Source organism: Lepisosteus oculatus, chromosome 9, assembly GCF_040954835.1.
Source record: "Lepisosteus oculatus isolate fLepOcu1 chromosome 9, fLepOcu1.hap2, whole genome shotgun sequence".
In the NCBI taxonomy this organism is placed as follows: Eukaryota; Metazoa; Chordata; class Actinopteri; order Semionotiformes; family Lepisosteidae; genus Lepisosteus; species Lepisosteus oculatus.
The window spans coordinates 39,541,027-39,564,995 of record NC_090704.1 but is presented as its reverse complement, the minus strand read 5'-3'; the positions used below and the strand labels follow the sequence as shown (position 1 = coordinate 39,564,995).

The following is a 23,969-nucleotide window of genomic DNA, read 5'->3' as shown; positions in this document are numbered from 1 at the left end:
ATTACAAAGATCATAAAATCTACAGTAGCTTCCAAAGGGGCAAATAAAGCAGGCAGCTACACCGAGCAATTTCTGTGACATATCTGGAATTTCTTTTACAGTAATAAAGACCACGTAAATTCAAGGACTAAATACTTTACCGATAAATATAGCTTTATTTGCTCAATGCCAGAAAAGCCTTTTTGACGGTTTCCGGGCAGATTACTGTTCTGTATTTCATTTAGTTCATTTCAGAGTCATCCCTTATTGATCGGACACTTGAGGTTACTTTCCAAGCTGGACTGGCAAGACCTCAGCTTTCTTCTCAGTTCTCTCTGTTCTGCAGCTTTGCCTCCCAGACTGCTTGACTGCAGCCTATGCTTACTTTGGGATTCAGCTAATGAACGCAGGAATAACAAGACTCCTTCTGTTCTGCACTTCCTAAGGGCGTAATTGAAGTCTGATTTCAAAAGAGCTAAACTTCCACAATGAATTTGCGCCTGAGAGGAGTTAGCTCAGAGCCACCAACGCCCTCAAAGAATACCAGCCAACCAACAGTTATTAGCACCCCAGGGGTAAGTGGAAAGGCACAGCCACCTCTCTGTGTGGCCCTGTGTGCTGGATTGGCCAGTGGATTGCCAAGTACCAAACTGAATCAAAAGCCTTTCTTTGATCTGTCCATCGCCCTGCTGGTTGGGCAGGGCAGTATTTGGGCGGGTTCCCTGTGTGATTCCTACCTGATCTGCACACTAATCTGCATTAGTGGCTGTGCACATACTGTAGTACTACACTCAGAACACTTTCAATCTGCATGCTTGTTCCTTTATTCTCAACAGTAGGCTTTAAGCAACTATAAAACTTACCCTACATACAGGCATTTTATCCATCCATTTTCTAACTGCAATTCAGACACCAATTCAGAGTCGTGGGGAAGCCTATCCCAGTAAGCAAAGGACAGAAGGCAGGGTACACCCTGGACAAGACAACAATCTATCACAGGGAAGACACAGAAACATAGACACACACACTCAAACCTAGGGCCAATCGAGAAGAATAAGGATTGTATTAGATTTGAGATGGCTGAATGAAGCGTTACTGTACAGATCTGTAAATCAGAAGTACCAAAGTGGCGTGAAAGTACCCAGTACTGTACGTACTACAGACTCCTCACACTTGCACGGGCCCAAGGTGTATTAGCAGCTTTTCTTCTTCAGCACGTGCCAGGCCAGCGAGGCTGCACGGAGCCATGTCTCTGCGACTCACATGTCTGCACCTACTGCTGCCAGAGTTGGAGCAGCATGTGGGTGGGTCACTTGCAGCTCCTTCACAGGTTGTTTAGTTGTTCACGGATGAGTTATTATCCTGCCTTCTGTTTCCGTGGTAACCCGTGCTGAGGAGGAGGGCGGAGAGGCGCCGGGCAGGTTCTCACATGTAAAGACCCATGCGTGTGAGCAGGTGGAGGGAAGAGTGAAGACAGGCACAATGGGAGCTATCCCATGCGCCCTCACTCCAGTAAAACAGTTCAGTGTGTCAGAAGCTCAGCGATAAGCTGACTATACTAAGTGAGTTACCTAGCTACCTACTGTACGTCATCCTGTGTCCACTACAGGACTTTGAGAGCTACTGTATGTCACAAAAACCTACAGAAATGTAAACAAACTAGAATCTTCTTTTAAAAAATCTTTAAAAAACAATCCTAATTGTATTATTAGCCTGCAATATATTACGTTCAGATCAAGGGGCCACTGTGAATTGCTCTGGGTGAATCTACTTTACCATAGAGAAGCGGTCAGGATGGTCAGGAGGGCTTTCGGTGTAAAATCTCAAATGGCACAGGGCTGAAAACAGGAGCGCTTGCATAACCATGTCGGTGACATAGAAACAACATTCAGATCCTTGCAGCAGCAGGTACAGTAAATACAGCCACCTGCACCACCGCTAGACAAGCCTGTTAACTTAAAAATAAACAGAGTTTAACGACAGGAAATTGATTCCAGTTGTCAGATCACGTATACGCATACCTTAGCTTTGTGCAACAACCTGAAACTTTCAGGTACCATAAATAATATTATTGCTAAACATATACCATTCTAATCTGCAAGCGACCAGAATATAGAATACGAATTGAAGTGAAAGCAAAATGAATGACAGAATGGGTGCTATTCCACTGTAAAGGCATACAGTATTTATCTTATCCACTCCATCTTACTGATTTTTAATCAAACTGATTGCACTGCATCCATGTCCGGTGAGTCTAAAGATGAAACTAGTTCTCCCACTCCTGTCATCCTTCACAGAACCCCTTATCACAAATCCCAGGAAACCTTGCGGAAAGAACAGACAATACTTCATCTCCATTATCTTTAAGGAAGTGCTGCAACTAGTACAGTACATGCTGAGCTTTTAAAAGCATTTAACCGGATTTCAAGACAGTGGATTTAATCTACCTGACCCAGATCTCAGTGGCCACCAGTCCCTATAGATCACTTAATCTATAAATGTCCTCTTTAAGCAAGTGCGTTTCTCTCTGTCCCAGTAATATGAATGAACTACAATTGCATGCTAACTCATTATACTGTATATCATCCCATACTGTATATAATTCTTTATATAACTCATCTCATATATCAGTAAGACTAAAGATATCAGCAGGAGGTCCATTTCCTAATTCTTTATTAAAACAGGCCTTTTTTTCTGAATATGACTAAGAATCACCTTAACATAACACAGCAAAGCAGGAATTGCTAATACTTAAAAGCTTAGGCTCAAAACACTCAATAATGGAGCAGAAAATATCTGATAGCAATTAAACTAAAATTGCACATCAATCCATATAAATTTGACTTAGATTTTAGCTTTGATGATGACAGATCAAACAAAGGAATAAGAATCCTTCCTTGGTGTTAGGTTCCCTCCCAACATGGTGTTCTGAAGGTCCTGATGTTTTTTATTTCTGTGCCTTCATTTTATGGTACTATTTTCAGTAAAATCACAAGACAATGTTAAAGATGCCCTCTGTGCCATTATGATCATATATGACTATATATTTAACTATATACAGTAATCGGATCTACAGGAAATGTTATACTTGGCTGTGATTTAATTAAAAGAATTACACTGACAATTTATCAACACAAGCCATGTGTGCACTACATTCACCACCTGCCGAATTCCACACAGAACCCTTCAATATCCTCACTGATCAAGATCATCCTGGCGATAAGCTCCCTTCAGAGAGAAGGCCAAGCACCTCAGCTTGGAAGTCAAGATCATTGTGGAAACCTGAGGTGCAGCATGTTCAAAAAGAGTAACTCCAGATCAACACCTTACTCCCTTAAGCTTAATATAAGAATAAAGGCTGTGAGCAGTATTGTAGAGCCAGTACTGAGTGATCCCCAGGGGCTATAAAATATAAAAAGCCAAAGTGAAAATATCAAAGTCACCTCTGCATTTAAATTAGGGTCCTGACATGTCTGCATCATCACACCACCCAGAGCTACACAATGAAGAGATAGCACATCTACTGAAAACAGTACTTACTGGGTGAGTCTTTAAAGCATTTAGGAGATAATTTTTTTATTTTCATTTTTATGATTTTTTTTATATCATTAATAACAGTAAGAAGCAACTGCTATACATTTGCCAGATAAACAAATATAAAACCTGGATTTACACCGAGACTACATGATACACAGCAAATAAAAGCACTAAAGGTTATATAAATATAGATTTTCTTTTCAAACTCGTACTGGGCATGAAATAAAACTTTAAAAGAGCTTATTTATGGGCATTCTGATAGAGTTTAAAGACATGACACATCTGAAGTTCAGCTGAAAGTCAAGTGGCCATGTCATCTGTAGATAACTCTGATAGCAAAACCTAGGCTGGATAAATTTTAATTAAGAATAAGCCGAAGCCTGAAAAAAAGACTTCTTCAAATTCTTATGATGGGAGAACAAAACATGAAGACTTTTCCAGATCACAGAGGAAACCACAGACTCCACACATATTGCTCAGAATATAAATCGAGCAATGTGAATACTGCAGCACAAAACAACATGAACATCACATTAAATATAAACACAGAATTAAAATTCTCTGGTTGTACTTGAGCTACACCTGGTGAGACAATAGCGTTCACATTTTTTAATTTATATAAACATAATTTATACAGTTTTTTAAAGTTATGTCAGGTTTTGGTTCATAGTCACTATAGCCACAAACTGGTCAAGTCTCAACTAGACCCTGTATGTCACAGTTATGGACTGTGTAACTGTTCTGTACACTGTACAGGGATGTACTGTATATGGTTCCATACTGTCCTCTGAATAAAGAGGGACCCCCTGTTCCTGGTTTTAAATAAACTTCCCCATAGTTTCCCGCTGTGTCCCCTGGTTCTGTTGCGTTGTTTCTCCTGAAGAAGTCTGCTGGGTTGTCCTTCTCAAAGATTTTGAGAGCACTGAAATTAGATTTTGTATCTGGGCCCCACTTATTCTTTTGTGTTCGAGACTAGAAAGTTTCTGTAAGTGTAGGACATTCCCTTAAGCCCCAGACGTTATTTGGTTACTCTTCTGTGGACGTATTCCACAGCACCAATATATTTTCTACCACTGTCCTGGCCCCTGAGGACCACAATTGAATATCGTTTTGCTAAATGTAATCAGAGACTATAAAGAAATCTATCTATATTGCCACACTAGGTAAAGTATTGCACCAACAGGTGTCAGATCCTAAACTCAGATGAATTTAAATATTTGTCAGTTGCAGAAGAAATAGCAATTCTTTGGAATCCTACTTTTAGGTTCACTGATAATGGAAGCACCTCAGAACCTCTAAGAGATACAATGACAGCAATTCTTTATTTCCATTATCCTTTCCAAACAGAATAAAATCCAAACAAGTAAAACAGTCTTCCACGCATAACAGACACCTTCCATGATTTCAATTAAGTTTAATTTTCCACTGCATGGAAATTACAATAATTAAAATGATTAATGCATTGATGTTTTTAAAAAAACTGCAGAAACAGCACATTGCCTTTTAGGTATCTCGTTGCATGTGCGTCCTGAATTTTAGCGAAGTCTCCTGATCTCCATAGGCTTTTCAAACTATCATACTGCAGCAACATCACTATGAACTCTCCAGGTCACCCTCTAGTCTAGAACAACCTTAAATTTGCAAAACATGATGTATGATTCTCTAATTGACGACGGATTATTTCGCAAACGCAGACTCCGCTGTACCACTGGGTACCCGCTTATCTGCTTAAACAAACAGCACCTGCTACGGATGGTGACAGAAAGTGACTCCATTTTGTGAAATCCATTCATTGAGATAAAGCAGTGCTTGAACTCTTCGTCTGAGGCCATGTTCAATCAAGTTTGCTTTTTTTCCTTCTCCCCTTCAAAAACTGATACTACTGAAAATCACGTATTTGCGGAAATGCGGAAATACTAAAAGACGCATAACGCATTTTTGCTAGCAGTATCGACCGGCAACAAAAAAGTGCTGTCTTTTCATTCTGACCAGTCACCAGCCATTTTATGACGTCAGTCTCTCGAAATTTTTTATCACCGATATTTAAAAAAAATAAGAGTGGTTATTCGGAAAAGATTGCGATTTGTCATATTATGCTTGATGTACTTTGACGTGCTTTCTTGCGCCTTGTATGTGAAATGGAATAATGTTGCATTTAAAAATCTAAATCTTACGTCCTCGTACTATTTAGTTTTTAAAAAAGCATCTCAGTCTGCCCTCGTATATTCCTCGGTCACTTCGGGAACTGGGCTTGCTGTTTCGCAGTGACAGACCTGGATGCGCTGAAGGCATTACTGTAGCTCGGCCTTCTCCACTGCGCCGCATTGACTACGCACATTATGCTTCTTGCCAAATTGATGTAATGCGCTCCAACACATCGCGTTTCTCTAAACCCTTCCTTTATTCTTTACTAGAGATTACAATGCAAATTCATCTGTCCCGCACTTAATTTGAACTCTCCGTTTGATATAAAGGAAGAAGGGGTTCTTTTCATCATTCCTTCTTCTCTAATGCAATTGAACATAGTCAGCCATCTCGTGTCATCGGTTTAGTGCAAGGAGTTAAAAGTTAGGTATTGTGCAGTCTCTCAGGAGTGAAGTCTCAAATGTATCGCCATTACAGGCAATTTCGGAATCTGTTATCACCATTACTACACCATTGAACAATTTAATTCCGTTTCAGGTCAATCTATTATAAACACAGAATATGTAAGCGTTCGATCTAGTCATCATAAGCATCGCCTATGTGACAATGTCCAAACGAGCAGTATTTTCTGGTTTTATTTCCATCAAAAACACAGTATTCCTTCAGCTGTTACCAAACCTCTCTTGTAGCATCTGATCACATCCATTACACCCCATGCCTTTAATCACTCCAGTGAGTCGACATTTTTAAAACACACCCCATAAATAAAATAAATGTGTTTTATATAAGGACAATAAATAGTGCTTCTTGCTAGAACGCAGATAATGCGCCTATACTATCGCAGAACCGATAATGAATGGAGATAACAGCACATACCTGTAATAACCCGAACGTATTTGCTGCGTATCTTCAGAGCTCATATAAAAAAGTATTTTATTCGATTTACTTCTGCACCTGAGCCCTATCTGCTTTATAATCCGTGGTTTTAACAGTTTCCAGTTTACAGTAAGTGCCGGACAACGCTCGATCTTACAGTTCCCTGCCTGCCTACCCTCTCAATTTCTCTCGGTTCTTTGATTCTCTTTCCCTACTTCATTTAAATGTCTGACATGCTCGGTGGCCACGCCACATGGGCTGACAGCTTGGCTTTGCAATACAGTCCAATGAGAAAGAAGGCAGGGCTCCCAGACACAGAAAGTAATGGGGTGATTTCCAAACACTCAGATTGCGAATTCACAAGAAAAAAAAAACGTCCTCTCGCACAACTCAGACACGGGGTTACAAAAGTTCAACTACAGCAAAAGAGCAGCCCTCGCCCCTTGTGTGGGTACCGTGGCACCCAACGCCAAGCTCGTTGCAAGACTGCGCCAGGTTAGGTCATCATTGCTGGAGACTGTAATACAGTACTGTACAGTGTCCTCAGCATCCATTTCCAAATGGACCTGGCAACAGAAGCCAGAAATTATCTGGATTACAATAACGTACTTCGTTTTATTAATTTTTTAAACATTATTGGTTTTGACAAAAGGGCGATGCAGTCGATTGTTTAAAACACGCTTTCCACTCAATGCCGGCGACAGTAGATTAATTTTATGGTTCACTTCCAAATCATCCGTAATATATTCGATCTTTTTCTACTTCTTCAACTCAGCGTTACTTTTAGCAAACAGCGTGCATTGCGCAGGAATATGTCAGACACATGTACGGATGTATTAAGTAAAATAGGCTTTTACTTGGATCAATATGCACAGGGAAAGTGACACAAATAGATACTAAGATTTGACGTCCTACTTATTTTTAATTATTAAAAATATATAATTGTATTATATTTTTAATTATATTAAAAATAAGTGTTGTCAGTGTAATCAGTGACGGGACACGAGTAAGGGAATCATACGATTTTCACAAACGTTTAAAATCAGTCATGTAAAATACTATAATTTCGTACTGTTCTCTTTTCACTGGATCAATTCAAATGAATCAGTATTTTGTAGTAATAAAATAGCCTTATAGGTTTGTGGATATATACTATAGAGAGGATCGAAATAAGTTAATGACGTGGAGCCCCTGACGATGAGCACTGTAATTGGGAGACGGAACTGAAGGTTTAAATGGTACACGTCATTGCAGCTGCTTATACGTAGTTTACCTTGGTTGTATTGATCACATTTCTGAAGATTCTGATCACTGTAAATTAAATATGGGTTAATCAAAAGCCTGATTGCCCCTCTAAGGTGTATTAATAATAGTCAATGTTGTTATAATAGTAGAAAAGACTAGTGGAGGCTTTGAGTAAATAGCTGATGCTCAAAACATATGTACATTCTAATTGAGAATTGTGTCTTAAGACTGTTGCACAACAGCGTTTAGACAGTATACAATAAGAATTGTACTTTCATATGAGTTTGTTGTCTTGGGGAAGACTACTTTAGGTGCCTCATGCATTACTGCTGTCTTCCTTAATTTAACGGTAGTGGATCAAAGTCCCAAACACTTGAGATCACATCACTGGCAGTCAAAGAGCACAGAAAGGGTCAATTGTGTTAAAGGCTTTTGATTTCAGGTATTGAAAAGATCTGGTCAGAAGCTTTGCTCCTGCACGTGGCAGTAGTGCAGAAACTCTACAGCATGTAGATCAGTCCTGCTTAATTCAGCCAATCACTGCTCTGTGGTTGCCCCTGTATAATGAGAAAATTGTGTTCCCCCTCCTCCTCTCATTCACTCAAATGAGGTTTTTTCTCATTTGCTTCTGCCTAGTAAACTTCAAGTCCTATTCTAAAATAACTATTCTTATTTCAGTACATCTTAAAAACATCAGTAGGGGACTTGAAAAACATTTCAATATGGACATTTTCATTTTTTCTATTAAAGGACATGTTCACTTGTCTCAGGGAGACAATTAAAAACCTTTGTGATGCATAGGCTTCTTTAACCAGATACGTCTGTGTGTAAGAACCTTTTGGCAATATGAAACGGGCATCTGTGAAGTGCTCACAGAGGTTATAATGTTGTAGTAGACGATACCAGCAGAGAGCAGAGGAGGTTAAATGTGGTTAAAGTTCTCTTTGCAAACACTGCTGGTATTGTTGTGACCTTCATCATGATCATTATTGGTTCTAATGGGAAGTGAATGAACTTCAGTGACCGAGAGTGTGTATACTTCTACTGTTGTAACTAGAGATGATCAATAGAACTGCTTTGTGTACCTCCAAAATTCTTAGCATATTCCTGGCCTTACGGTGTGGTTATATATTTTTTGCTCTAGGTTGGGTTTTCTTAGTACTGCTTCCCTTCTATATTTTTTCACAGGTTGAAAGTGAGTTTTCCTATTGAAATGCTACACACTTATATTGAAGTCCAAATGTTACCTTGAAGTACAGACTAAGTTCTAAATCTCACACAGTTTCACTTCCGGGAGCATTTGTTCGAGTGGAAGAATAAACGCAATCCGACAGGCTTAAAGTGAACTCGGATGCACATAGAAGAGTACTGCGAAAAGCTGAACAATGAAAAAAGCCCCAAAGCTCTGAGTGCAATTACAGATTAAAGGGAGTCATGACTTTTAAGAAGTATTGCCTTATTCTGTGGGAACACTAACTCATAGGAGTTAAATTAAAAAAGTAATATTTCTTGCTGAAGGAAAAAAAATTGAAATGCAAGCGGACCCACGAAACAAAGCTATAAATTAGTCTTTGTAAGTGACTGTACATGGCACTACCTCCAACAGTAATATTCTAATGAGACTAAAAGTGGACAAATCATAAGCAAGGGGTGTGTGGCCTAGTCCAATCGCAGTGAATGTGAGGGTGTTGCTAGGCGATAGGGTGATGTGATGACAGTATAGAATAGGAGGAGTTAGTGTCTGTGGAAATTGTGTTGGTGATGTAACCAGGAAAGGCTGTGAATTGAGATTCATTTCAGGTTACTTACCCCGCACTGACTGCAGGCAGAGGGGTTACTATGGTTCAAGTAAAATACAATTCTTGAAAAGAAAGCCTTTATTATTAAAGTATTTTAGTACATTACCCATTTTTGGAAAATCGGATAAAAAACTGGGAAAGCTGCCCCTATTTAATTTATTTTAAAAGGAAAAATTAATCTATCAAACAAAAGATTTTGTTCATTTGTAATCCAAATTCTAAAGCATTTTGACTAGGGAAGACTGCTCATTGGTGTAGTCCATAGAAAACCCAACTGGTGAAGCATTCTGACCAAATGAAAAATGGCTGAAAAACAATGGAATAAACTATTTTCAACATGTACATCAGGTATGAACAAACCCAGGCCAGGAGGCCCACAAGATTTTCACTCCTCATCTCATGGTCTTTGAAACCTGAACTACTAATTCAGATAAAGCCCTTGATCACTAACTTTCTGGATTTTAATTAATAGCTAAAGTAAAAGTACCTGCCCCCAAGAACTGGAGTTGTTCATTCCTGATTTAGTACATTTCTACTCTCACTTTAAAAGTCCATTTAGATCTACTGGCGTGAACTGTGCAACAATTCTTAAATACAGTGTATAAAGCATTTAGGTTATGAAGAAATATGTGAATTGCCAAAATAGAAAAAGCAAAACAGTAGGGTTAGACAGGTTATGATTTAAATTTGTAGAAATTCTAATTCACAATGATGAATCTGAAATGCATATAAAATACAATCTTTGAGAATTTCTTAATCAGCGCTGATATTTATTTTACAAGTTATTTTGAAGTAAAACAGGATATATTAAATATAATACACAATTAAAGCACATGTGTTTTGTTGTAAGAAAGTACTGGCACTAAAATAAGCACAGAAAAAGGAATTTGAAATCTAACATGGTATTGAGAGAAGTCAGGCCACAGCTCAAAGACCAGTGTGCTGTCTGTTCAAGATTAGCTAACATCATTTGCTTTGGTATAAAGCCCAGTCTCTGCACACAGAAGCTCTAGAGTTTCTGCATACTATTTCAGTCCCTTACAACTCTCAGAAGTACAAACAGAAATCAATCTATTATCCAAAAGACTGTACATAAAAATGAAATTTCTCAACTTCAAATGCTTTATGTAAATTTCACGGATTCCCTATTTTTTCTTAATCGTTCAAAACATTTCTGTAATAACTGTTCACCATGATCCTTTCCGAATTTATGGACAGTACAGACTTCTAGATTGCCATTTGATGAGTTGTGAACACAAGACTGTGAAAAACAAATTGTACCACACAGTCTGTACATGTAATTTACAATACAAATGTAGTTGTGCTGATGGTGTTGAAATAAATTATATCAATTTCCTTTCAGTCTTTTATGTTGTAATTTCTGATCTTTGGAGTTTTGCTGTGTTGTTTGTGTTTCTGACTGGGCTCAGATGATTTCCCAGGAGTCTTCCTCGGCTGAAGGTCTGCTCTCTTCCCCTGGACTCTCACAGAATCTTCTAGAACAGGGATGCTGGGTCCTCGGACTGCCTCTTCGGCCCCAGCCACACTCACACCAGGCACTGCAAGGACAAAATCACAAAGGCTAAAGACTAACAGGCTTTTATTAACACTCTGGTCATGAATGCCCTGCTTGTTTTAAATCAAATTTTCTCATTGTCTTATTATGACAGCCCAACAAAAAAGGACCCACTGTGAACTGATCATTTTTTCGAGTCGAATGATCACGTTGCTTGTTATGTCAGCAAAATATCAATACATGGCGACCAAAGGAAGCAGCATAGTCATCAGCCCTTTTAACTCCTGAGTCCATTTAAGGTGATGTGGATGTTAACATAATCTTCATAGAAACTACAGTATATGGAAATACAGTTAAATCTGAAACCAGAAGGCAGTTCTTTCACACAGAGCGCTGTGGTAGAATAGAAAAGGCTACTCAGCCATGCTATTGAAGCTGAAGCCAAAGCATCTTTTAAGAAATGACAGGAGGAGAGCCTTGGATTATGCATGTACTATTAAAAGGGGCTAGAAAAGACGAAGAGCCTCCTCTCACGTCCAGCCTTTCTTATGTTCTGTGCTCCACTATTGATATGGGCAGGCAGAGATGAAGAGACCTTGGGTAGCAGTGTCCTGCTGTTCAATGTATGACTTTTGTGCCTGAACCAGGCTACTAGAACAGAGAGGTGAGATATGTAAATACAACGCAAACATTGTTGAAACCATTTGCGATAACCTCTAACCAGTTATTGACTACAGCAGACTGCTTTTATCAGCTGCAACCTGAACTTATCTTCAGATCTCTGTACTGTTAATAATAAATATAAAGACACCCCAGTGACATACAGTAGAATTTATATCACAAAAGAAAATGAAGCACTGACGCTTGCCCTCCTTACTGTCCCCCAAGCCCGTCTACATTGTATGGGCGACAGGGCCTTCTCCTGCTATGCCCCCAAGCTCTGGAACTCCTTGCCCAAGGATATTAGAGAGTCACCTTCTCTAAACTCCTTCAAATCCAGACTCAAAACCCTCCTTTTCAGAAAAGCCTTTACTTAACTGCTTCCATTCTTCACCCCTCTGCTCTTCTTAATACCATCTTCCACGGTCTCCTCTATTGTTATTGTTGTATTGTTGTAATTATAATTGTGTCCTGTCTTGTGAAATTTTCTTATTTATTGTTGTAGTCTTCTTATTTATTGTAATTGTCATCCTGTAAAGCGCTTTGAGAAGCCACCTTTAAAGGCGCTATATAAAATAAAGTTTATTATTATTATTATTATTAAAGCAACATAATAAAATTATAATTCAATAAAGTCTAAAAGCTAAGTCTATCCTATTTGTTTCAGCTAAAAATCCTTTAAACTGATCACATATCATATATCACATATTCTTTTGGAAGCATTAGATCAATTTGAAACTAAAATTAGACTTCCTATATAATACAAAACGCATACTCATTCTTCTGGATTTACTGCAATTCAAATAAAGCATTCTCACAAATAAATGTTTAAAATAATATCACATTCTCAAAGGAATTTAACAATGAGTTGTATTATTCATATAACTTTATTACAAAAACTGCTATAGTATATTGTATATTTGTATTGTACTATAAATAGATGCTATAATTTTAGAATTTACAATACCTTTTCCTTTTATATGCTCCCAACTTGGAATTTACATTTCAACCTGGCCTGAAGCTGCATCACACTGCCATGGGTCATGAGAGGTGCACAGTACCTTCAGCACCTAATAGGTAATCTAGCACTGGCACTGTCTCTCTCACTGGCTCTCACATAAAGACTCTATCACATCTTACCCTGGGAGTCCTTGGACAATTGAACAGGTCCTCTTGAGAAACCCTGGCCGCATCAGGCTATCGGTGACGCCTGGACTGTACAGACCTCGAAGGGTCTCAACTGGCTGAGCTACTCAGGATTCCCTCTAACTCGCATCAAAAATAAATTACTTAGTGTTGAATCTTCACAGAATTAAGTCATTAAGATCCTATGTACAACAAACTTTTCATTTATACTTTTTTGATCATTTGAAAATTTTCCAATTATTTTATTATGCAAAGACTTGGCAACTGGGCAAATACTTTTAATACATGTTTTCAACTCTCTACCAGAGGTACTTTTAAGCATGCCCAGTACTGGTCAAAATTCATACCTTCCTGTGCTGTGCCCTTTTATCTGCTAGGTGTGATGAAGTGTTTCTGATGCTAATCTGGAACATGCTGCCAACATTCCGGTCAGCAATTAAACAATAAGGCAGCTCTGTTTACCAGCCTGACGTCTGTCAATAATGTGGCAATGCCCACTAATACTGTTACAGCACGGACTCAGACAAGACTGCACACTTTATGATCACGCACAGTTACCAAATAACAGCCTGTCATTGCAAAATTCTCTTCGCTTCAAACTGATAAACATAACAATTGTTACTGCAATATATTTTAACTGTCAAATATACATAGACCCTTCACAATGCATGAGAAATTAATTTCCAGTATAAAGTATCAGTTGTATTTTCCAGACATATCACAAGCACAATAAGACATAACATAAGCATTCAGAAGAATGATTCATTCATAACGCTGCGCTTATTCTCTTAAGCACAGTTTTGTTTTTCTCTTCCCTCAGGAAACAATCTGTATATAACAAAAGCAGAATTGTTTGACCCAGATGAGGCCAATAAATAGTTTAAACCTTCATATCAATTAGCATGTAAAACAGAATAAGCCCCTTGTACACAGAATGTAGTTGTATAAAAATGTCTGGAAAGGGTAACCGACTTTCAATTGTTTTCCATTAGTTCTCATGAACTATCTCAGTGTTATACCTTTGCTATGCAGCAAAATACTGGTTTCTGCTAAAGGAAGGAAAATAACACACAGATAGGAAATATTTCACATATGGATGCAATTTGCCACATAAGACAACTAACAACTATGTGTCATACACAAATCTTCATAATCTATCAAGATTTATTCTAATGACAGTAAACAAATTCACTTGTCCCATTAGTTTCCTAATGGAATAAAACACCGCTGTTTATTTCATTTGAAGACTTAATTTTTTAAGTCAGAAATGGTTTGTTTGTCAGCAGGTTGAAATCACAATTTAACAGGGGGGTTAAAATGAAGAAATACACACAGAAAACCATTTCTGCAAACCTTTATGTACATTTCCAAGCATCACAATGAGAATGTGAGAACAATGACTACGCAGAAACATACTGTATGTTACTTTACCTTCTTGCTCAGCACAGAACCATTAAACGATAAATGTTTTCTATGTTTTCAGTCAAAGAGCCAAACCATTAATCCATTCTAATAATTATGCTCTAGCAATGTATCACAGCAACAAACGACAAGTAGTGATTAAACTCCCTACAGTTTCTCACTAGCATTCTGTGCAGTAGGTGAGCTGTAAGTCACTAGAGAGAAAACAGCAGTATGTTTTTAAATACTGTACAAAGTATGCATAATTAGAAGATACAGGAATCTTTAACTTATGGTGTGAGCTGTCCTTGATTTATGCAGTATAATATGCAAATACCTTACCCTTTCAACAGTACAGCAGAATGACTTAAGTTATTACAACTTATAGGTGAGCTGCTAGAACAGTGAAATACTGTCAACAGTGAAGAAACACAGCTTTGTAGTATTTCAATATTATCTGCTGGGAATTCCACACATCTAGAGAATATTTTGTTGATGAAAATATGTTTTCATTCTGATTCTGTAAAACAATCAATGATTAACCAGTTTCTTGTTCACATTACAAAAGCCTGATAGCCCTTACCCTGGCTTATGTTAGCTAGTTGAGAAATGTCTCTCAGTGTTCACCAGTCACCTAAAGAGAAAGCTGCTCTGTCTGCCGACTGTGGGCTAAGGCCAGTTCCTCAAATTAGGAAACCTTCGTCCTTAAGCAAATGCCAGGAGCCACAGTGCAAGGGCTTTTTTTCCTTGGCCGTCAGTGCAATTCACAAATGTAGTTTTTTCCTGCCAAATGTCTTGCTAAATTATGTCAGAAATTATGAAATCTGATTTATTCCTCTGGAAATTTTAAACGATAACTTTCAGTGTGGTTTATGATGCCTGCAATTAAATTATTTAAATGTTGTTTTACAATAGGTACTACAACACATAATCGATATTTCTTGAAAGCAAATATTATTTTTTCCCCAAGACTGGATTAGGGACTGGAAGAAAATGATGAAATGTGAATTAGGAATTACATTACCTTTTCTGAACAAGCTAATAGTTTGTAGTCACAGAAACAAGTTATGCAAATACATTGTTGATCTTTTTAATGAATATGTGATTTAAAGGAATTCAGTTACAGAAAATGTTTCTTGAAATACCCTTTTTTGTAAAAAGGAGGATTTTTTCCCCAACAACAATTACAATAAATAAAAACTATTAAGGCAATGAAAGAAAAAAATATTCATCCTATAAAGATTGAAATATACTTGCTTCTCTTGATTTTTTTAATCTATATTCCAATTTGAAGCAATACGGTAATCTTTTAACTCTTAAGATAAATTACTGTTAGTACTAAAACATAAATGTTCAAATGACATTCAAACTACCAATATACAGTACATATATAATTCAATCTAATATAATGAAATCAAAGATGTATGTGAAATGGAAGACGTGAATTTATGAGAGATCTTAATGTTCTTCTCTTTGATTGGGAAATACCAGCAGGGGTGTCAGCAACTGAAACTGAAGTGATAAACATGATTAACAACGGCTTCCTTATTCAGTTTGCCAAAACGCTTAACAGAGGGAATGCCTGATTTAATCTGGTGTTTTCAAAAACTCAAGACAGAGGAAAACGGAGGTGAAAGAATCATTAGGGAATTCTGACCATGATATAGTACACTCTGATGTATATTTTGAAACTGTGTATGTCCAAAACAAAGGTTTACAATTTCAGGAAACAGTTTAAGAGATGTAGAAAGGCATAGCATATAGATGGAATCAGCAATTTAAATATATCCTGCATTAAACATAGAACAGATTAATTCCAACACAAAGCATATTAAAGGTTAGAAAGCAGTGCCCCAAATGAACAAATAAATTAATACTGTAAGTCTTAAATTTAAATTAATGTTATTTTTAAAATAATGAAAGAAAACATATACGTTATATTTTATTTCACTTACATATACAAAAAATATTGCTATTTTGGAATCAGTCCACATAAGAAAGAAGAGATACAGTACTATTCTAGGCTCAAAGGAATATCTTACACTGACTAAAAGAACTTTACCTTTTTGGCTTGGAACAGAGAAGTCTACTAGCAGATCTGATTCCAGTATTTAAAATCCTCAAAGGCATTAACAAAATCGATCCAATGGAATTCCTCAGGATGAACAGAGTTAAATTAAAACAGGATTTCAACTTAACACAAAGGGTTGTGTGAGTCCAGAACATTTTCTACACCCATGCTGTCAGAGACAAGACCTTCGCTTATTTCAAGAAACACATCGATGAGACACTCAGAATAATTAGCTTAAAAAAAAGCTAGATAGGCTAAATGGCCTCCTTTCCTTTGCAAACTTTTTAATGTTCATATGATCCCTTTCTGGTAATGTGAACACCCATAAAGGAGTCAATATTTAACGAAAGCATCATGTGAGAGAAAGAAATATTGTTGTTTAGGACAGGACAGTGGGCTTAAAAAATTATCCCATCTCGGAATGGGAAAACAGTTGGACAGAGCATTCAAAAGGGACTTGAAACAAGTTACATATGGAAAAAGTCTATGAAGGGATTCTTCTTTTGCTCTCGACTAAATTTGATTGCTTATTTATTTGTCCCAATAACTGCTGAATTTTGACATTTTAACCTGTCAATTAAAAATGTTTGATATGTTTATGAAAGGGAGTGAGAAAACAGAAAAGATATTAGGACAGTTACGCCCCCTCACCTACCTCTCTCAAAACCCTCCTGAGGTGTGGAGCCAGAGGAACTCAAGCCTCTGTCCAGCATCTGCCAGACATCTTGCAGAGTACTGTCAGTTCCCAGAGATGATATGAAGAGCTGTGACTGGTCAGAGTGTGGCCTCCCTTCAGGACATGTTTGGCTTGGCTCCACCTGGTGCGGTTTATGTGAATGGCTGGAAGCTGGAGGTGTGTTCTCCTTCCTGCTTCTGACATTGTTCTTAAAATGCGGAGGATTAGCTTTTTTCTAGAAAGGGAAAATTGCACAAATCAAGGAAAACTTATGAGTACAGAAAAGTGTAAAATAATCAGTGGAGTTTTCTCAAAGAGATACCTTCATTATTCTATATACTATGCTATCTTAATCTTGTAGCTGTGAATTTATAATTAAAAACAACTACTGGAAATGTAATCTTACCTCTTTACTGAGGTCAGACTTTGAATGCTGATCCCATGGATTATTAATCCTGACTTTGTCCCCACTTTCACTGTCTGACAAGTTGTAACGTACAACTATAGGGGTCTTTTTATACTGCTCTCGCTGAGCATACTGCAGTTCCTGAGAAAGATGTAGGGGATAAATGAGCAAACAAAGCAAATAATGTGGCAGGCAACAGTACAAAACATTTCCAAAATCTCTTCCATCAGCACCAGTACTGTTCATTTTAAGATATACACCAGAGACAAATGTTAAAACATAAACCACTATCTTCGTTTTTTTATTCCAAATAAGCTTATAATGCATGTTTTTTTCATGCAAACGTGAGTTAAAAAATCTGTTTTGGTTGAATGGTAGTTAACACATTTAATGAACATGAACACAGTGGTTCCTCGCGACCCAAACTAGGAATTGTCATTCTCGCAAAGCTAGGACTTTTGTAGTTCAAAGCAAGCTAACATTTTATGTCAAAAATTTAGAAAATCAAGCGACAGTCAACTTTGTTATTACCAGTGAAAGGAAATATTTTTAAGCTAATGCTGGTCATACAATCAAAGCCAATTCTTTCACTCTGCTGCCCCCTACTGGAAGAAAATTCTACTTAATGTTAATAACAGGAACCTAAATAGACACAACGGATTAAGACAACAGCACAACATATCTATATATACTGTAAAGACTTTGCTCTCTATTATCCTGAAAGGGAGTTTTCAGTAGAAAAGACAGTTTTTTAAGAAAAAGTGGCGCACTGTTTGAAGCTTAGGCAAGTTTCAAAACTAAGAGGACTTGAAAATGAAATCCTCAAAAGCTTGTTACTGGCAGACGAGATTTAAAAGTCCACACAATATGTAATAAAAATAATTCTCCATGCACATCAACCTCCAATAAAAGGGTCTCCTGAGATCATGCTGAAATTTGTCATATAGAATTCTCTACACAGTAATGAAATCAAACATACATTAAGATCAACAGGTTATAAAAACAAGGTTGTAATCAAAGACTAACATACAAAACTCAGACTGGATTTATTAAAGGTAATGTTTTCCATGACAGCCTTCCTCGGCAGAATGCTCAATGTCAGTGGCAAATGAAAGACCTGCAGACTGGTTCACCTGTGTGGTAAGCTGGTACTGGAGCTGCTCAAGAGCAAACAGGCGGTTCTGTGGGTCTTGGGTTGTACTTTTCATGGAGTGAGATTCTGAGACTGAAGGGACGAGAACTTCAGTGGGTTTATTTGTAGAGCTCGGGAACTGATGGCCTGCTCAGAAAGACATTAATCCTTTCATTTAAGATGTTGAAGACATTTGGTGCAATGTTGAAATAATGGAGTGTGGAGCTACATCAGCTGAAAGCTGTCCATGCTGGCACACATGTCAGTTGTGGAGCCTTTCCTTTCTAGATTTTATACTGGCATTATTTTCTTTATCAATTTTAGCTCCAAGAAAAAAATCATTGTGATGATGACTCTGCACAATAAAACTGTTTAATGACTAATGCAAAGAAAAATAATTTGCAAATAAATCAATACTTCTGAACTTAATAATTCAGAAACTCAGCTAAATTTTTGTTTACTAAAACTTCTAAAAATGGGTGTTTAAGATGAACACCAAAATATAATGAAGAAGTATCTACAGTGCTCTGGTATGAGCCATCTATTATTAAATGGAAATGTAAAATTGATGCCATGACAATAGGACGCTACCCAGTGTAGTTAAAATGTCATTACCAGTGGAAACAGATGCAGAAATTATACCACGCAACCTTTTCGTTATGACAAAGTCTTTCTGTATTTGTGTCTCAATTAATTTTACCCTCTAATAAAAATATACAAAAATATAAGATCCAAAACAATAGAATTTATAGGATCAAAAATAATTTCAGCAATACTGAGACTTTGTACACACAAGTGTGAGATGTTGTTATTGCACACCAGAAGGAAGGCGATTTTCCAGATTCTGGGGGTAAATCAACAGTGTGCAGAGCAGGTTTTAAATGACTTCCGGAAGAAGGTGGGCTTTGCATTTCTTCAAAAATCATTCCCCAAATTAAAAGCACAGCTGACGCTTCACAAATTCATCTGTAAATCCTGGATCAAGGCACTGACGTGGAAGACCAACAAGCTGGACTCATGTGCTGTTACTCTTGCTTCCTGTTAATTATTTCACTCAGATTCATGATGGGTCACATATTAACATGCTATGAAAGTACGGAAACCCAGCACTGAAAAGGATTAAAAACCTGAGATTAAAGAAGGTTTTGCAATAATAAACATTTGTGAATTGAATTTCTATGTTGAATGGACTCAGCACCTACAGCAGAAGCCAGCTGTGTTACAGAAGCTCTAAGAGGTGAAGGTAAAAGGGGGCTTACCACTCAACCCCGCATCAGCCAGCTGGGCCCTCAATCTGTTCCCCATCTCGATCAGCTGCTCCTTGTCGCGGGTCAGCTGAGAGATGTAGCGGACAGCTTGTTTCAGTTTGGACCGCAGCGCGGGCACGCTGACTCTCTCTTTCCCAAACAACCCTGCTTCAGGGCGCTCTGCCACAAGAAGCTGCCTCAATCGAAGGTTCTCATCCTGTAGCTGTTTCACCATCTCGCTCTGCAGAGGCAGGAATAAAAACAAAACAAACAATACACACAAAGTGAGAATACTGACAACCAACAGCTGTCATACAGTACGTATACCACTTTACACCACTGAATATAACGACATACTGGGAGTAGACTTGAATGATCAAGGTTTATCCAAATTATGGCTTAAATGGCAGTGACTATCTAATGTCAAAGACCTGGATTGTTAATGCTATTACTTATTTTTGCTCTTTTTGAAAAAAATAAAAAAGAGATCTCTGTAACTTTTTTGACTGACAGATTGTTCTCTACTATATTTCCATTATTTTCTTATTGTATTAAGACAGCGGTTTTTGATACCTGTTCAACAATGATAGGCTCTCTCCGGCTTGCAATGTCCAGTTTCAAAGCAGAGACCTATGGCAAAGGATAAACTTTAAAATACAAAAAGCTCATTTTTTGTAAAAAAAATTGATGAATAAATAAAAGCCTATTAGAATTTTCTAGATTAGCCCGATGACACAAAATTAAAATTACATTTAAATACTAAAGTCTTTACCTTCCTTATCCACATTTCTCAAAGCAAACAACAATAATCTTGATCATTCAAATTAATTTATTAATTATTAAATAAACTATTTCTGGTTTTATGCAATTATCAGTAAAACAATTAGAAAAGCTTTATGTAAATTAACAGAAGAAAGCACAAAGTGAATCCCGATATGTTTGCAATTGGATCAGATTATCCACCTGATAAGAGACCTGATAAAATCCAACATTTATGAACCCCTTGGAGTTACATAACACAGTTGTTGCACGAAGTACTTTATCTAACACTGAAAAAAACACCTTTCTAGATTTCTGCATCCTGTATGGTGTTTCAGATAAAACATGTGCTTGAATACATAAAGAGAACTGTAAAGAAATGTACATGGGAAAATATTAATAAAACAAGAAATTCGACATAAAAATGCACAGCTTTCTGTAACAAAATATTTTGAGCTTCACTCACAGAGACTTAGTAGATGTTTAACAGAGACGTGAACAGCATCTCATGTAACAATCACAAATTTATCAATATCCTACATTTAACAGCTACATTTTCCTAATTGGTTTTAATGCATTCTTTATTTTTTACTTCCATACTTTTAATGTCATCAGAACCTCATGTGAATTAGGCTCATTATAGCCTAGATAAAATGTCATAATCTTCATTATGGATGAATAATGTGCAATAATTTATTCTTAAAGATAAGAAATGAATTAGTTTGTTACATTAATGTGTACTATATGCTTAATGAATCAAGACAATTTTAAAGGGATATTAACTTACATAGTTGAGCATTTTACTTATTAATATGTACTGTAAGTAAAAAAAAAATGTATTATGAATTCTACAGTACATCTACACTGATATGAGTTCAGAAGAGGGTAAAATATTCCACTATTTTGCAACAGGAATCTACAGAAACAAAATAATGGATACATTTCTCCTTCAAAATACTTTCGATCTTCTAATATTTGAGGATAGAATATATTGTGCCATCAGATCCTCTAAATGACCCTGGACTTGCTTTCCACTGCTTTCGGTCTTCCTTCACCTGGTTCCCCAGGGACACAGCTTCCAGGTTCTGCAGCAAACTGCCCCTCTGGTACTCCTCCGCCTCTCGCCTCGCCTCCGCCAACTCCATCTCCACTGCGACCACACGCTGCCGTAGCCCCGCCTCCTCCGCCCCGCTCCGCTTCCTCTGATTGGCCAGCTCGAAGCGCAGCTCATCAGTCTCCGCTTGCTTCGTGAGGAGCTTAGACAGAACGACATAGAAATCTAATCCCCGCAATGAGACTTCTAAATGGAAAATCTCGGATTGTTTAAGGATGTTATCTGCAATATTTTTACACTCATTTGAAAAAAAGGCAAAAACAAAGTCTTGAAAATGTTTGCTTTCAGAGTTTTCAGAGTACCAGCCAGGATGTTTTATAAGAAACAACCTGAAATATTGTCCTACTCACAATTACAATATAAGTTACAAACAATTGATAATATTGTTTCACACCTATTATCAATTATCTGTATTTGAAACCTGAATTAAAAATAGATAATAGCTGTCTAGATAAATGAGGGACTCAACAACCTGTAAATTACAAACGCAGAATCTGATTCTGCTTTTTGCTTGTCTTGAAATCCATGCTTCTACCAAGTGCAAGCGCATAGTTCTAAATAAGTGTTTTATGGTGTTTGTCTACATTGGGTATTTTACACTGAATGAGAATATGGAGAACAGGGGAAGGAGCATCAGTAACATATCAAAATTTCATTTAAACCTTCACAATGCAAGGGAAAAATAATTAATGTTACATAAACACCTAAAAGGAAATATCTAAGATCCTTGGAAATTATATACCTATGTATTTCAAGTTCTACAGTTCCAAACAATTATTTCTACTTTACAAAAGAAAAAAAGACTGGTAAATTGGGTCCTCTGAGATACTAGTTTTAAGCTATTGATATCTCTGTCAGAATTGTATCAACAGTGCTCAAGTGGCCTGGCCAGCAAAGGCACTCAGAACACAGGCTGAGCCCTGCAGCTCGGACATTGATGAGTCTGTATGATGTCAATAAGCAGCTATGAGCAGGAAACCCTCAAGAGGCAGCACATTGCCAGTGCACGTCAGGCATATCAGTGAGAAACGTGCCACTCCTCAAATCAATACTAGTTCTCCTTTAAGACATGGTGGTGTTTGCAGCATGTAAAATATGAATGGCACAGTAGTGGTTCCTAAAGGCACTCTGTCCAAGAGCGAGCTGAGCCCTCTGATTCAGCCATTGCCAGTTCGAAACTAGGCCATGTCTCAAGCCAACTCTACCAGGATTCCAGAGGGGTACAGCTGGTTCAGCGCCACAGAAGTAGGTTTGGAATTAGTTGTCCAGGCCTTTCTGAACTCTTAGCAAACTATCAACCCCCGCTGCTTGCTGGACGCCTACCAGCTTGTAAGGGACATGCAATCAGTGCTAACCTTCATGTACATTGCTGTGGGGTTTGTTGCTTGCTACAAGACAAATGTGTCAATGGGTCAGGGAACTGGAGGAGCTTCTTTCTCCTTTCTGTGCTGGTACAGGCTCACTCCTGGTAGGTGTTTATCTTATTTAATTAAGTAAAAAACAACAAATGGGGCTTTAAGAGGTGGAATTTACAGATGAGCATGTCCTCCCAATCCATCACAGGAGTTGTAACTCTAGCATCTTAAAAATCATTTTCATATCATTTACAGGGGAAACTTAATGAGTATAGGAATGTTTCGGGCCCATTAGAGACATGCTTGAATAGCACTGGATGTTCAGAATATTAGTAGGAAGTTTTTTTTTAATTATTATTTTTTTATTGTTATTGTCTAATAAGAACAAAAATGAGAGAGTGAAAAATAAAAAATAAAGAAGTCCTCCAAAGATGGGGGTGGTGGAGGTGGGTTAAAAAAAATCATTTTGCGACTCTAAATATAATAAAATATTTTAGGATAGAAGATTGGGTTTCTAATAAAAGATAATTGTCTTCTACTATACTATATACAGATTGTGTGGATAGCAGCAGAAGAATTGAGAAAAGCTGTGCATAGTTAACACACAAGTACCTGCTGTGTGAGCTGAGAAATGGCAGACTCCAGGTGGGCTACCCTCACCTCGTGCTTCTTCAGAGCTGCAGACCTGGACACTTTCTCTGCTCGGAGCCCCCCTGACACACAGGACAGTAAAACATAATATTAGCTGATTCATCCCTAATGAGATCCATTAGCAGAAGGGCAATGAAACATTCTTTAGAGATGACTAACGTACTGTTAGTATTATACATGCTATTGCCACTGCTTGGCAAATTTAATTCCCCACTTATAAAACAAAACAAAAAAAACATTTGCTTCAGAGCTCT

At 37.5% G+C, this 23,969-nt stretch overlaps 2 protein-coding genes across 3 annotated transcripts in view; both read right to left on the bottom strand.

Moving 5' to 3' along the window:
• fasn (fatty acid synthase) overlaps window positions 1-7,003 on the bottom strand; it is a 41,134-nt gene extending 34,131 nt beyond the window's left edge. Inside the window, exon 1 of the mRNA XM_006635135.3 lies at window positions 6,538-7,003. Coding sequence (XP_006635198.3) covers window positions 6,538-6,581 — 44 coding nt within the window. The 5' untranslated portion in view covers window positions 6,582-7,003. The remainder of the gene's footprint in view (window positions 1-6,537) is intronic.
• A 2,708-nt stretch (window positions 7,004-9,711) lies between these two features.
• Window positions 9,712-23,969, bottom strand: part of ccdc57 (coiled-coil domain containing 57) — a 31,285-nt gene continuing 17,027 nt past the window's right edge. For both annotated transcript variants that reach the window (XM_015355902.2, XM_015355904.2), the window contains exons 13-20: window positions 23,677-23,777; window positions 21,651-21,851; window positions 20,410-20,466; window positions 19,849-20,077; window positions 18,591-18,736; window positions 17,458-17,598; window positions 17,031-17,286; window positions 9,712-11,140 (exon numbers count right to left, since the gene is read on the bottom strand). In XM_015355902.2, coding sequence (XP_015211388.2) covers window positions 10,941-11,140; window positions 17,031-17,286; window positions 17,458-17,598; window positions 18,591-18,736; window positions 19,849-20,077; window positions 20,410-20,466; window positions 21,651-21,851; window positions 23,677-23,777 — 1,331 coding nt within the window. In that variant the 3' untranslated portion in view covers window positions 9,712-10,940. The remainder of the gene's footprint in view (window positions 11,141-17,030; window positions 17,287-17,457; window positions 17,599-18,590; window positions 18,737-19,848; window positions 20,078-20,409; window positions 20,467-21,650; window positions 21,852-23,676; window positions 23,778-23,969) is intronic.